Source organism: Prorops nasuta, unplaced genomic scaffold (assembly GCF_024137725.1).
Source record: "Prorops nasuta isolate Cenicafe-Biocafe unplaced genomic scaffold, Cenicafe_Pnas_1.2 PNAS00005, whole genome shotgun sequence".
Taxonomy (NCBI): domain Eukaryota; kingdom Metazoa; phylum Arthropoda; class Insecta; order Hymenoptera; family Bethylidae; genus Prorops; species Prorops nasuta.
In genome coordinates, this window is record NW_027116802.1 from 1,572,349 (window position 1) to 1,589,066 (window position 16,718).

The 16,718-nt window shown below is 32.9% G+C and overlaps 2 protein-coding genes across 22 annotated transcripts in view; both read right to left on the reverse strand.

Moving 5' to 3' along the window:
* The window catches only part of Csk (C-terminal Src kinase), a 278,720-nt gene that overhangs the window by 104,937 nt on the left and 157,065 nt on the right, over positions 1–16,718 (reverse strand). The gene's annotated exons all lie outside the window — the stretch shown is intronic.
* Positions 4,654–7,469, reverse strand: LOC136773516 (uncharacterized). Its single transcript, XM_066727251.1, has 3 exons — positions 7,348–7,469; positions 7,143–7,270; positions 4,654–6,008 (listed from the first exon to the last, which is right to left on the reverse strand). Exons 1-3 carry the CDS (start codon positions 7,467–7,469, stop codon positions 4,654–4,656), a joined length of 1,605 nt encoding a protein of 534 aa, XP_066583348.1.

The following is a 16,718-nucleotide window of genomic DNA, read 5'->3' on the forward strand; positions in this document are numbered from 1 at the left end:
TGCAATACTCTAAATACAAAAGTATTCATATGCTCAATTACCATAAATTATTCGACTAGACGTAACATATATTATAAGATTATTCAATTGATTTATGATAATTGAGCGTATGAACATTTTCGTATTTAGGGTATTGCATGAACACCCACAAACTGTCGTATCTTCATGCAAAATGTATGCTTCAAATGAAAAACAATAAATTTAGTGCAATAATGGTGTGTAAATAAATGTATTTATTATTGCTGCTAATTCTTGATCGTTTATGACGGGATAATGAAAGAATTGTAATAAGTCTTTAAAAAGCTGTTTTACCTCTGGTACACCAAGTGACCGCTGTAGCGCAGATGGCAAGACTGCCGTTTGTCACGCGGCGAGCTCGTGTTCGAGTCTTGGCGAAGTTTAAAATTTTTTAATTTTTTTTCATTGCAAGGATTATTTTTTTAATAACCATTAACTTATTGGACTGAATAATAAATAAAAAATGCAATAATTAGCAGATTATACTACTAAAATAAAATACTATCCGACGATTTTGGCAAAACTAGGCCAGGCCACCAATTTTTCCAAATGAGCGTCTTGGCAGTGTTCTCTTTAACAAATTTCGTTATAATTGTGTTAAAGTTGGCTAAAAAAGCATTCCTGTAGAATATACCTTCTGGGGATACCACGTTGAAAAAAAAATTCGCCTCCAACTCTACCTCCAGGGTAGGGTGGAAAAGAGTTTATCATTTAAAGCATTTTTCATAAATATATTACAAACACGAAGTGCTCAATGTTTGAACATATAGAATAGCAAGTAAAGATGTGTACTTCATTCGCTGAACAAAATAAGTCATTAATATAATAAACTTCGCGCCAAGCACTCTACCTAAGTTTCCATTTGACAAAAATCATATTTTAACTAACTAGGATTCTAGCTAATTAAATACCCTACAAAAAATATTTAAACTTATTTTCGATTAAAATAGCCGGATTCAAAATATTAAATTAAATAAGTTAACATTGCAAAATTTGTATTCCTTTTTCCTGAATAACTTTTTAACCGATTTCGCTACAAAAAATATTGTCCAATAATACTTGTAGAGAATATCTTTCTAAGTTAAATAAAAACAATTTTTATTCTACGAAGTACAGAAGTCGAAATATTTTTGGTTACCCCTTTTTCACCCCCCCCCCCCCCGTTAGCAAACCCATTAGGAGTTTGAATTTTGCAAATTTTCGCACCTTAGGATTTACCACTTAAAAAAAATACAAAATTTACGATTTTTTTGTAATTATTTTTATTGATTTGACTGGACTACATTCGCCGTGCTGGCCGAAAATGATTTTGCCACGCTTCCTTGGCTAAGAAACAGTCAAGATCGGCAGAGAGTGAGGGGGCCGAGAAAACTATACTGCTCTCTCTCGCTCTGCAGTTGTGCCGAATCCGACCGAGACCCAGCGAAGGCAGCCGACCCGCGTAAAAAAATGGAGTGTGGCAACTGGTTTGGGCTAAACGTTCGAAAGACTTCAAAAGACGTCTTGGCAATGCGTCTGTCCATAGGCACAATCCAGGACGCTCAGCCAATCCCATGGGCCATACCTTTTTAGAAAAATGTTTGGAAACATTTTTGAGCAATACTACAGCCCATACGCCTATGCAATTCCATATGCGAGATATTTTTTTTTAAGATTTCTGGACCAGACAGTTAACCATACGTGCTACCCTTTTAATTTGAATGAGTAAAAGCACGATTTGAGTTATATGGCAAGATTATTGAAATATTAATTAAATGTTAATTCAATTTGGTTTAAAAGATGTTTATTTAATTAAATATTGCACCACTTGCACCATGTACAGTTAAGATAAATATCAGTAATTTATAATAAAAACATGCAGTAACCTTCTTAAAGTAATAAGACTTACATTGTTATTTAAATATTATTATATGACCAAGGGATTTAAATCAATTGTAAAGGGTTAACATTACATCGACTCGCAAAACATTGTTCGTAGGACAATTTGATATTAATAACGTGAAGGGAGCTCTTTAATAATTAGGATAGCAGGAGTTTATATAAAACATAATTTTCAGAGTGTGAGGTATCGAATTTTTTAACATTAAATTAATCGCAACACTCGCTGATGAGAATCAGGCAGGAAAAGTGAATCGGGATGTGTGACGGGTGACGATGCCAGGGGCCAATATGAATGTGTGTCTCCTACATTGACGCTGGCCATACAGAGATATGATAGTAAATTATCCTTATCCAATGACGAGATGAAGAATACTGTGAGAATCCTCGGAAGCAATAGGAGATGTGTAGCTAAATATGAAAAAAAACAATTTAATCCTATGAATATGGGCTGAAACCTTAAACAATCACGGCAGTAATTCTAGAACGCAATGGGCATTAAAATTTAGACCTTATAATCGATAAAATCACTATAGTAAACCTGATGTTGTTTTTTTCTTTTCTCATTTTAATCATAGTACAACCTTTAATCATTTTTTACAATAAGTAACTATTTTTTTATTTGTCGAGCATTGCAAACAATTACACAAAGATATCCGTTTCCATCAGTCAATCTGCAAGTAATTGATTTATAGATTAGGAAATAAATTTTTTTAAATACAAACTGTTATTAGTTTCTTTCGATTTTAAATACCATACTAGGGCTTACACGTCCTTTTTCCCGTCTCGGATTCCGTAAAGTGCAAAAGCACAAATTCACCACGCGGGTAATCTCGCTTCTTTTTAATGGGAAAGATGCATGTTTCCTTACATACCCTAAAAGCAAAATTCCGTACACAAAGATTAAAAATGTTTGTTATTCATTATGAGAAGATCTTGCATTAGGTAATACAATTAAAATTGCTAAAATCAATTTCATATTTCAATGCTTTGAGATGTTTCAAGTGACGGAACTTGTATATATATATATATATATATATATATATATATATGTGTGTCATCATAAAAAAATCAAATTTAAATTAAAGGTTATAATAAAATAGAATACTTGCATTCTATAGCATTCAAAATATTCGTTGGTATTCCCTCTTTTGTACCCTTTCCTCTGGTGCTACAATTTTTTAACTTTTCGATTTCAACAGTTAATTTTAAAAGTCGTCTTATCATCTCGTTCGGTTTGTAGCTCCATATTTTTAAATAAGATGCTCTGCAGAGCTCACATACACTTCAGAGCCTTCTATCATTTTATTCTCTACAGAAAAATGTCTCTCACTCGAAAATAGTTACTCGCTTGCCAATGACCCATTGTACTAGAGCGTACCTCATTTTTAGGCTATTTCAATATCAAATATATCTGAAATTATTTTAGCACCGAAAGCGATATGGCATCGGGAAAAAACATGTGATCATGTCTGACAGCTAACAGCTGAAGTTAATCACAGGAAAATGCAAGCAGTGATTTCTGAAATCACCCCACTCCACATATACTTGATGTTAGCCGCTATTCAGCAGCACTAAGGCCCATTGTAAACTGAAAAATCAGGTATCTTATGTACAACAGAGCCAGCAAAAATCTGAGAAGTTTATATAGAATTGGCTGAAAAATAAAAAATTGTCCCATTTAATAGAAAATACGAATTCCATCGATCTATTTTTTGAGGTTACAAATTTATTTCGGACAACTAATGTTATCTCAATGGACAAAAACATCAGAATTTGACAGAAAATCTTACAACGATATTACGGAGCGGTTTGCCATTTCAAAGAAATAGATCGTGATTCTTGACCGACCTTCAACTATAGATACACTTTTGAAAACCCCAGAAGATTCTGTAATGACATGCAATGGCCAAATTTCAAATTGCATTATGATGTTTTCCAAATATCTTTTTCTATATCATTCGCAAATTTTGCCAGTGTACACTGACCGGCATGTACGGCGTCCTCGATGCATTTAGGAACCGTGTTTTACGGCCCTTCATCATCAGTAACTTAAAACGGAAAGCGCGAGTTGGCATTCATTTTTTATTTATAATACTTTAAACTGTATTAATTAGTTTTTTAAATCTAAAACGTATGCTAATTCACGCTTTCCGTTTTGAGTTAGTGATAATGAGGGGCCCTAAAACGCGGTTCCTAAATACATCAAGAGACATCAAATATGCCGGTCATTGTACATTGCTTGAGAATCTTCTGGCTTTTCGAAAAGTGTATTTATAACTGAATATTGATAAACAAAAATGGCGTCTCTCTTTTGAAATGGCAAATCGCCTGTAATGTCAGTATACGGTTTTCCGTTAATGATGTTCTCAACTATCGATTTTAAAAACAAAGTTCTTTATTGCAGGAAGTGAAAAAAATGTTATATTTTTTAGTGATCTGCTCCCTGATGATCAATATATCATTTGGGCCTGTGGGTAACTTTGAAACGTACTACTAATGCTTTTGTGATATTTGCGCTATAAGGCTCATTTTCATCGTTTCTTATAAATTGCAGACAAAGAGTTCAAGAAAGAATAGATTTCAAGCAAATGCAAATAAAGGGATATTTATTTATATAATTATTTTATTTTAGATAAATATACACACAGATAAGGAACACTAAAATTATTCGTTTTCAACATTATTTACGCGTTCTATAATGTATGACTTATTTATATCTTGAACATTAATGTAATAGCACACAAATAATAAATTTTAAACATTAACAGCAGTGCTATCTGATTTCCTAATTATTAAATTTATATAGTCAGTACAAAATGCAGGTATAACTTCCAATTTTTGTACGATCATGACAGTATTTTCGCCACAAGTACAATGTCGTTCGCATGTACAGTTGGAAATTTTGATAAAATTTTGTATTTGGCCGAATTCTTTCTTTTTATCATGTGAAATGTATGTACAGTAGGAGGATTCCCTCTTAATTTTTCTTTTATTATCATTCGCCACAAAAGTATCATTTTGATGTAATAATTTTTTAAATGTGCAATAATGATTTCCTGAAATATTGAAATTTTGAAAAAGTGTTCGTTCCGAATGAGTAAGCTTATATTTTTTAATGGTTCCTATAATAAAAATTTTACTTGATAATTTAGTTAACTTTTGTCGAGCTGTTTTATAATTAAGATTTGTGTAAAATGTTGAGAGTTCATTGGATTTATCACTGTTATTTTTTAAAAACGTAAATAATTTAGAGTATTCAAATATTTTATTGCAAATTTGTATTTGTGGCTCCTTACTGCCATGTATCAATCTCTTCACCTTTCCATTTATATCTTCCATAGGAAAACACGAAGTTACCCACAACGGACCAAAATCAATAGCACACTGTGGAAGGTGTAGTAAAGAGTGTACATTACAAGTCATAAATTTTTTTCCGTATAATTGTTCATATTCTTTAACAAATTTTTTTAATTTTGAAATCGAAATATTAATATTTTCCTCTGTTATCTGACTTTTCATTAATAATGATATACTGAATACTAATAATTTAAAGTGGTTAAAATATCGAGAGTCCAATATATCTTCTAAAATAGGTAAAGAATAAAAAAAGAAAAAATTTTTGAGTTCATTAGCCTTCCAATATTTTAAATGTAATAACTTTCTGGGATATCGTTGAACAAAATTTGGTGGTTTAATATTAAGAAGTCTTTCATCAATCATTTTTAATTTATTATGTATCGAAAATTGTTCACAATGAAATTTTGAATCCAGCCAAAAGTGTAATAAACTCTTAACTACACCTTCGAAAACACAGTGCATAGAATCAACAGTGGTTGTTCGTATGTACTTGTACGTAAAGGATGAAATCATTGTGGGCCCTTTAACCCCATATACTGGAAATTTTGAAATCATTGATTGCTTAACATACATTAAAGTTTCTTTTTCATCTCTTACTTTAAAATTTTCAAATGGATAGACCTGGACATTTAAGTATCGTTCTCCTTTTTGATAACATTTCTGACAACCAAATTTACCGTTATACTGAATCATATTTAAGAATAATGCTTTCGCTGGCAAGTCACACATTCCGCAAATAACAATGCCTTTTACTATTACAGGAAATTTTGAATTATTTAAATACACAGAAATACCATTACTTAAAGTTTGTAAACTATTGTATAAATTTCGAAGAAATAAATTTGGTACCGGCTTAGTCTCTCCAAACCATAATCCACATAATAATAAATTTTGAGGAGAATACCGTTTTGAATATTCTAATTCGTTAATTACGAAAAAGAATGGCCAAATAGATGATTTTGATGATTTAAATGGAGAAATGCCGTCGGTATACCAAGTAAGCGAGAAATTTAATTTATTTTTAAGAATACCGTCATTTTTACAAAGCTCCTTGTATATATTTCCGTCGTATATGTCAGATAAATTTGTTGATTCATTTCTGTAAAATCTATGTTCTAAATTTTGAATAAAATTGGGTTGGCTAAATAATGTTTGTATTTGCGGTAATAATGGTATTTCAATAAAGTACTTCCAACTATTTTTCTCATGACATTGTGGGCATTCTTCGTGTTTTCCTACAGAAATCTTGCATTTGTCACACAAAAAAATGCTTATTTATATCAGACTTTTGACATTTAAAAAAGCTTTTTAACTGGTATACCGTATTAAAACAGAAATTTGGAGTTACGCAGTGAAGAGCGATTAATTTAAGGATGTCTGATAGCAGCGCACTAGTAATATTATGGCGAAGTGCTAGACCCAAAATCGCAATACCACTTTCTTCTTTTGTGATGGGAGAATTGAAAAATAATGGAACATTTCCTTCTGCTTATTCTTCATAATTTAAATCCTCGTCATCTTCTGACATCCATTCTTCACATTCATAAAACAATTCATCATCTTCATCTAATTCATCTAAAAAATCATATGTAATGAGAAGTAGACTTTGGTAAACAATTCCTACTCGCGCGAAATTTAAAAATGAATACAGTATTTCGGATCATCTGTATGTGAAGTTCATGCTCAGATAGAGTTTTCCAATTATGAATTGAATATTATTTTACTGTATTCGTAAAGTAACTATTCGTGAGTGAAGTGCAATAATATACTTTTCATATGTGGTAATTTTTACTGAACATACGGATACAGTCGATCAAAATTTATAGAAAAAAAGTATATTATCATTAAATTACGGGTAAAAATATTGCAAGTAGGGATATAATTACCTTCTATATTATCAAATTCGTTATTTATTATGTTTTCTTCAATAGTAGTATCATTATATACATTTATTGCATCATTTGATAACATAATTTCTTCAACATATTCATGGTTTCTAATTTGATCTCTCCCACTGTATAATATAGAAAATTTAAACTTAATTTTGAATAATTCAGACAAAATCGTTAAACTACATATAAATTATATTACTCTTGTGTTTCTTCCTGTGCTGCATCCTTATCTGCAATTAAATTTTGCAACTTTTTGTGCCATCTTTTCTTAGTACGTGGAGCACATTCACTAAAACAGAACGGACGTTTCTTTTTTTTCATAATTAACAACAAGAAAAATATCTCCCACTTTCTTTTCTACTGTGCGATTCCGATTCAAGAGTATAGACGAAAAATGCAATATCCTGTACCAAATTAAAAAGCGAAAAAATGAGTTTGACATTTAGCTGCTGACATAAAACCTTAGCAACAGTTAACAGCTGAAATTTAATGAGAAACAGATGAGTATAATTGATATAAACCTAAAGGTGAGTACAGAAAAATGAATGCCTTCTTTGGTCTGTTTATTCAACTATTTCAATTTTCTGCTGAATAGCGGCTAACATCAAGTATATGTGGAGTGGGATGATTTCAGAAATCACTGCTTGCATTTTCCTGTGATGAACTTCAGCTGTTAGCTGTCAGATATGATCACATACTTTTTTCCGATGCCATATCGCTTTCGGTGCTAAAGTAATTTCAAATATATTTGATATTGAAGTAGCCTAAAAATGATGTACGCTTTAGTACAATGGGTCATTGGCAAGCAAGTAACTATTTTAAGTGAGAAACATTTTTCTGTGGAGAATAAAATGATAGAAGGCGCTGAAGTTTTTATAAAATACGATGAAGAAGTATGTAAGGGTATCGTCCTGAAAATAAGTAGTGAGTAATGTTCTTATCTTTCTAATCTAGTTCTAGTATTACAACTAAGAACCTTCAATGATTAGGTTAATATTGAACGAAAACTTACGAAATAAAGTAATATAGGGTTATGATGTTCTAATGATTTTCCCCATCTTTGTAGACAATAGATGTTATTTAAAAACATTGGGAGTTACTTTAAATGGTAAAAAATACAACCAAAAACTAATGAAATGTGCCAAAAAGAAACTGAAGAAACCTGCAAAGCGACTGAGCCTGAAAATGTATAGAAGGAGTTTAAAAAAAAAAGAAAATGACAAATTAAATGAAGAAATTTTTAAATTAAAACCAATTGTTAACGAAAGAGGTAAATAAAAGACTAAAATAATATTTTGTAGGATTGGGGGAAAAAATGAGACATGTGTATGTGAGCAATGAGCTTCATCCTTTTAAAGTTTCCAACTAGCAGATCTGAAGGCTACATATTAAGTCCTGATCAACTCATTGTCAATATACTACTTACATTTTATTGTTTGAGTAGATCCAAATACTATCCCTGCGAAATTATTTTCTTACACAAAGAAGTTCATTGCTCATATCGCATCTTAAGATAGTCTTCCCTAATAAATTTATTTAAGTAGAAAAGTACTAATAACAACATATATTAATTTTTTAATAGCAGCCAACCAAATGCAAGTAAATGTTACACCCGTTCATTCCAGTGATGACGAAGATCACAGTAAGTGTAAATACATCCAAGATGAGAAAAAATCTTAAACTTCTAAATATTTAGAAAAGATTAAGCAATAATATTTAAATGGTTGCTTTTAATTGAAGTACAACTGTATTTGTTTTGTGGAAATGTAGAGAGGAATCTGTCACTTACGCTGCACAATATTTTTTTAAATATTTGATCTCTTCTAAGATTTATTACCCCATGTTCTTTAATTCCACATTCTACTTATAATTCATGTTAACATATTTTCTCCAGAAAAATTGATTTAAGAAAAATTGCTAATAATAACATATGTTTTTCGAAATAGCAGTCAGCAAAGAGCAAAGGTTTCCTGCAATAATAGCTGATTTTAGCGAGGAAGAAGAGGTGATTCCTTCCATCTCTAATACATCACCTACCATTGAAAACATCCCAAAGAAATAAATTCAATTAAATATACCAAACCTAACATACAAGGTATCAATTAACTGCAAATGTCTGTGTGATAAATTTCATGAATGAAACTAATTTTAAGGATAACATTCTCATGCTCTTATTGTTAATGAAATAACTGGTTTGGCAATTCTTTAACAAGTTTAGAAGAAGGCTTACCTGATAGTTCCTGAATGCCAAAAAAATTCTATAATCAAAACAATTTTAATTCTTAACAACTTCTTAATTAAAAGCTACATAAAAAGAGCATAAGGGTTTTGATCTTAAAATCATTCACACTTTACGAATATGTATAATTTTATCAATTTGACTTGAGTTAACGGAGGACCTTGTACACTGCATAATAATGCTGTTACTTTCAAATGATTAATTTTTCAAATTTGTTTTTACCATCAGGAAAACAATTGAAAATAAATCAAAATGATTATAAAAAAAAGTATTTCATTCTGTCAAATAAAATACAGAAAATGCTCCATTATTTCAATGCAGAATGCAATAGAAAATCAACACATCTTATTAAGGTATTATATCGTGTATTATGTAAGAATCATTTTTAAACTTTTACCATCATTTCTCAAAATGTGCTTTTTAAATTTTGACTGTTTAGCTTATAAATGAAGTGGATTTTTTGACACGGGGAATAAGGGAAAACGACGAAATAGATGATGACAAGGTATTTTAATCTGATCTTACAGTACATGAATAATAACGTACTTTAGCCATTTACTGTTGCATCAATACGCTTTTGTAATCGTAAGTTTTTAAAATTATAATTGACAGAAATGATATATTAGGTAGAAGTGCAGCCAGGCTCTGGAGTGTACGTGAGCTCTGAAGAGCTGTCTTATTTAAAAATATGGAGCAACAAACCGAACGAGATGATAAGACGACTTTTAAAATTAACTGTTGACATCGTAAAGTTAAAAAATTGTAGCGCCAGAGGAAAGGGTACAAAAGAGGGAATACCAACGAATATTTTGAATGCAATAGAATGCAAGTATTCTATTTTATTATAACCTTTAATTTAAACTTGATTTTTTTATGATGACACACATATATATACAAGTTCCGTCACTTGAAACATCTCAAAGCATTGAAATATGAAATTGATTTTAACAATTTTAATTGTATTACCTAATGCAAGATCTTCTCATAATGAATAACAAACATTTTTAATCTTTGTGTACGGAATTTTGCTTTTAGGGTATGTAACGAAACATGCATCTTTCCCATTAAAAAGAAGCGAGATTACCCGCGTGGTGAATTTGTGCTGTTGCACTTTACGGAATCCGAGACGGGAAAAAGGACGTGTAAGCCCTAGTATGGTATTAAAAATCGAAAGAAACTAATAACAGTTTGTATTTAAAAAAATTTATTTCCTAATCTATAAATCAATTACTTGCAGATTGACTGGTGGAAACGGATATCTTTGTGTAATTGTTTGCAATGCTCGACAAATAAAAAAATAGTTATTTATTGTAAAAAATGATTAAAGGTTTGACTATGATTAAAATGAAAAGAAAAACAACAAATCAGGTTTACTATGGTGATTTGATCGATTATAAGGTCTAAATTTTAATGCCCATTGCGTTCTAGAATTACTGCCGTGATTGTTTAAGGTTTCAGCCCATATTCATAGGATTAATTTGTTTTTTCTCATATTTAGCTACACATCTCCTATTGCTTCCGAGGATTCTCACAGTATTCTTCATCTCGTCATTGGATAAGGATAATTTACTATCATATCTCTGTGTGGCCAGCGTCAATGTAGGAGACACACATTCATATTGGCCCCTGGCATCGTCACCCGTCACACATCCCGATTCACTTTTCCTGCCTGATTCTCATCAGCGAGTGTTGCGATTAATTTAATGTTAAAAAATTCGATACCTCACACTCTGAAAATTATATTTTATATAAACTCCTGCTATCCTAATTATTAAAGAGCTCCCTTCACGTTATTAATATCAAATTGTCCTACGAACAATGTTTTGCGAGTCGATGTAATGTTAACCCTTTACAATTGATTTAAATCCCTTGGTCATTGTTTAGTACAATACACACATAAAACGAGCAGAGACGCAGATGTTGTGATCGACGTATCTCCGTGCTCTTAATACATTTTAGGAATGGTAATAGGTCTCTGATGCACGACGCGTGAAGTCGAATTATCGGGTTGGATCGGTCACGTGACGGATGATTCGGGAAGGTTCGCGAGGGGTGGGCCGCCGAGTGGACTAATAGATCGAGTCACTTGTCGTCTAGTGTTTCAATGGAAAGGACTGTATCAGGGATATCGATCCATAACCTATCGAGACCATCGTACCATACCAATTGCTTTATTAAAGGTTTCAAAATAAAGGAATTAAGAAACAGAACGATTACGAAATTAATATCACAAAACAGTCATATTATAATATTTAAATAACAATGTAAGTTTTATTACATTAAGAAGGTTACTGCATGTTTTTATTATAAATTACTGATATTTATCTTAACTGTACATGGTGCAAGTGGTGCAATATTTACTTAAATAAACATCTTTTAAACCAAATTGAATTAACATTTAATTAATATTTCAATAATCTTGCCATATAACTCAAATCGTGCTTTTACTCATTCAAATTAAAAGGGTAGCACGTATGGTTAACTGTCTGGTCCAGAAATCTTAAAAAAAACATCTCGCATATGGAATTGCATAGGCGTATGGGCTGTAGTATTGCTCAAAAATGTTTCCAAAAAATTTTCTAAAAAGGTATGGCCCATGGGATTGGCTGAGCGTCCTGGATTGTGCCTCTGGACAGACGCATTGCCAAGACGTCTTTTGAAGTCTTTCGAATGTTTAGCCCAAACCAGTTGTCACACTCCATTTTATTACGCGGGGAGACACGCACGTATCGCTGCAATGGTGTGCGTGACTAGGGAGTAGCGCATGAGTAGGGATGCCTCACAGATGCTACCGGCTGACCGTGTGTTAGTGAGACTACGGTCGCGTGGTGGGGAGAGAAATCCGGCACGATCTAACAGCACTAACGGGAATAGGAATACGCGGAGAACTCCTGCGTTTATCGGGATAGGACTTGTATCCAGAGAGCTCCTGGATACGGGATGGACTCCTTTGCTCGGATCGGGCTCGGCTTTATATACCCGTCCGAGGCGCTGGAGATGGCAACAGTGGCGCTCCAAGCGGCCAGATGGGTAAGGTAAGGAAGTATAATTCGAGTCAGCTATACTCCGCACACTCTACAGGGCAGGCCGCAGTATTGACACTTGCACTGTAGACTTTCCCCACTACGCGGTATCGTATATGGAGTAGTGGCAGAGCAAGCGTCTCGTTACTAATTCGGACGATAAATTGTATAATAACAGCGCAGGAAGCATCGCGGGAGGCCCCAAATTTGAGTTTGATTTTTCCGTTGAATAAAGTGTTTCCCGGAAAATGGTGTTTAAATTATTTTGGCCTGAATCTTGATGGATAGGTTACAATTTATACACAAAACTATATACACTTTCAATTTATACATTGGCTTGGGCCGCTGTTGTCCGCGGCTGAGACGTTGAGTATAAGTCTTTTTATCCACTTTAATCCGTTAAAATGGTAGGCGTCGGCCTCCTTTAACTAGGCCGCTCCTATCTCTTTCTTTCTCCTTCTCTTAAAAAAACTACGCTGGCCCAACCTAACCCACACTCTACCCGGTACGAGACTAATCTTTCTCTAGGTCGCCCGAGTTAGCAAAATTGGCTAATAATTCGTAATGAGGCTTTTCCATTCCTATCTGCTATCTTCGAGAGAAGCTACACAATTTATTTCTCTTTCTTGAGCAAGCTACTTCACCGCGTGCCTCACTTTTCCGCATCAAAGATTGGCCGTTCTCGAATTACTTACAAACCATGACTACTCTGCCCGGTTGCACATGGCCAGGTAGAGTATTCGCACGCGATGATGACATGATCATGTACCTGATAGGCTATGTATTTGCCGCCTCGCTTAATATCCCTTTCTTACGTCAATCTCGACTAATGCTTGGAGAATTTCCCTCCTCGGACTTGGCTGAAACCTTTTTCCATTCTATTACTAGCTTCTGGTTATTCTAACGAATCACCACCATCGGAATCCTTTCTCAACCAACTACTTGTATTACTTCGGGCAGGTCAACCTGTACGAGGTGCTTACGTGCAATGACACTTTCTCCGCCCAAACTTTGTTTCATGCTCGTCGGCGGTGCTATTAGGCTTTCGCAGCGGTGCTGCTAGGCTCTCGCCGTGACGCGAAATGTAAGAAGCTTAACTTTTATGTGTAGAGCTCCGGTTGGAATCTATAACGTTACAAAATAGGACATATAATGCTTGCCTTTGATACATAAAGCTTTTCTTATAATTACATTGCGATTCTGCTAGAACACTATTTAGGCTAACAGGTGTTGCACTTTGCCATACACAGGATCTAATAGCGACATGTGACATAAAATTAAAGGATGCATGTAGAACATTACTGTGAAACTTTTTGCTAAGTTTTTTTTCATCCCCTACTTGTTTCAGCTTCAAAAAGCTCAATTTTCAAATTGTTAATGACATGATTTTACGCTTTATAATTAAGCGAAAAGCAACTTTCAAAAAATTTTTTTGTTTCAAACAGGTTAAGTAAACAAAGTTACCTTTTATAATTTTTCGTTGTTTCTAAAAGCCACGCCAGAATTTTATCAATTAAAGTATTTTTTATCATTTTACAATTATTTTTTTTTTACTTTTCTCGAAAATTTAATTAAAATACTTCAGCTTATAAAATTCTTGTGCGGTTCTATAAGAAATAAGAATACCAAAATATTTGCTCAATTTATTGAATCCAGAAACAAATATTGTTGCAGTGTTTACAATGGTTAACATAATTTTTTAAATTAAGTAATAAAATAGCTTTTAGGAAGCTAGGATAAAGCGAAACACCAGACACTTGATCACAAAAAATTCTCGCAGTAATGTTTTGTCCAAATCCTTAAATTTTTGCCGCTTATTACTGCTCTCTACCCTGTATATACTACACTTAAAACATTCTATGAAAAATCCATTTTAGTGAACTAAATGGTAATATTTGCAATGACATATTGAAAGATTTGAACAATGTATTTTCAAATACAGTTTTTTTAGAATTAGGTACACTTTTAGATATATTTTTTAGTTTTAATGCCTCTTTATTTCTCGTATTAACGGTTATTCTTATGAGATACAATTACACAAGAGTCTTCTGAAAAAGATCGAACAAGAAGGGAAGGAACAAAAGGACTGGAAGAAGAGGGCGCCACCTAACGGTAAAGCAGATGGCGCATGAATCAAGGCGCGAAGATACAAAACTGGAATGATTATTACATACCAACAGTTTCAATAGTTCACACTCTCCTTGATAATATAGTGCTATAAGACCCCACGCTATAATTGTTAATACTAGTCTCCACCAGTAGTACTTTCTATTATACTGTAACCACAAACGTCTTAGTAGTAATGAAAGGTAGCAAAGGAGAAGGATAACGCACACTGGTTCCAACGATCGATTTAACAGGATCCCTCAAGCGTGCTTTACCAACACTACAAGTCAATCAACATTTATTTTAATAAAATTCAAATGCGAAGCAAATTGAACAAACGGGCGTCTTTAGGACAAGGTGCCAGTCCAAATGAGTCAAACGAACTTAAAAACACTCAAATCGGATGAAAAATAACTCTGTATCACTGTTCCGCGTTCTTGAAGTGGAAATAAAAAAGTGATCTCTCTTCAAGAACGTGGGACAATGGTACAGAGTTATTTTTCATCCCAATCGAGGGTTTTTAAGTTCGTTTGACTCATTAAGACTGGCACCTTGTCCCAAAGATGCCCCTTTGTTCAATTTGCTTTGCATTTGAATTTCATTAAACTAATTGTTTACTGACTTATACTATCGGTAAAACAGGCGTAAGGGGTCCCGTTAACACGAAAAAATTCGAAATGGTAAAAATCAAGTTAAATTTTATTTTCTTTTACTTTCATCATTTTTTACCATCATTAGTAGCTGCTAAAATTTGATGGATTTTATATTTAATCATTTTTACTGCTATCTATGACTACCACCATTTAACCTTTTTAGACGAATGTTTTCTGCTGGAATGATGTATTCGCAACGTATCCCCCTTGATTTTTAGGGTCGCTTATTAATGGGAATCCGTATACCGACATTATACAGGGCGAAAACTATTTCGCATGCAGCGTCGTCATTTGTTGACGGATTGTAAAGTTATTACAGGTTTTTGGAAATGCCAGAAGCTTATCTACTAAGTTACGTTAGGACAATTAACAGAAAATGAAAAAAAATTTTTGTTTAAAAAAATAAATTAACATTATTGAGAAACAACAATTAAATCGCAAAATCCCCCAACGTACTTTACTAGATAATGTTCATACGTTTCCAAAAAGTCCACAAAAATGCAAATCTGTCAAGAAATAACGATGCTGCATGCGAAATAAATAATGGAAGAATTTCGTGTTCGGGAAGTCGCTAACACGAAATTCTTCCATTACTTATTTCGCATGCAGCATCGTCATTTCTTGACGGATTTGAATTTATATGGACTTTTTGGAAACGTATGAACATTATCTAGTAAGGTACGTTGGGGGATTTTGCGATTTAATTGTTGTTTCTCAATAATGTTAATTTATTTATTTAAACAAAAATTTTTTTTCATTTTCTGTTAATTGTCCTAACGTAACTTAGTAGATAAGCTTCTGGCATCTCCAAAAACCTGTAATAACTTTACAATCCGTCAACAAATAACGAAGCTGCATGCGAAATAGTTTATGCTCTGTAATGTCGGTATACGGATTCCCGTTAAGAACCATAGGTAAAAATTTTTAAATTCAAACTGTCAGATCAAACAGGGTAAAAGTAGGAGAGTTGGACTAGTAGAAGAGATGGACCAATAGCCGTAACTTTTAAAAAATAGTAGCATTGAAGATATCCAGTTAAATGCAGTTATATTCACACGTAGTTATGCTAAATTACACAATAGATTATTGGCTTGAATCATTTTAAATAAATAACGAAGAATCTTTATTTTACGTCTTGTGGAAAATTTTTTCAAGGTTATTTATAACAAAGGTTGTGAATAGTTCGGTAAATAACAGGAAAAGATTTGTATGTTATTAAGTCTATAAAATATTGGTCTTTACCGGTAACTTCAATTATTGCAATTCTGGCACGTTGTTTCGGTGATATTGTACTGATCTGTCTTTCCTCCTTTTAAAGGATAGTTAAACCAGTGGTATAAAGAGAAATGAATTTACGTTTTTACATCTCAGAAAATGCTGAATATCTATATTCTTAAGGCAATTTAAAACCAAGAGTTACTTAGACAACGAAACACTTGCTGTTAGTAGTTACAGCAGTTATATTAGGCGATATGGACGTAAATGAAGCACTTGTAAGTTTCAGCATACCTAAAATCACTTTGATATAAAGAATAAAATAAAATATCAC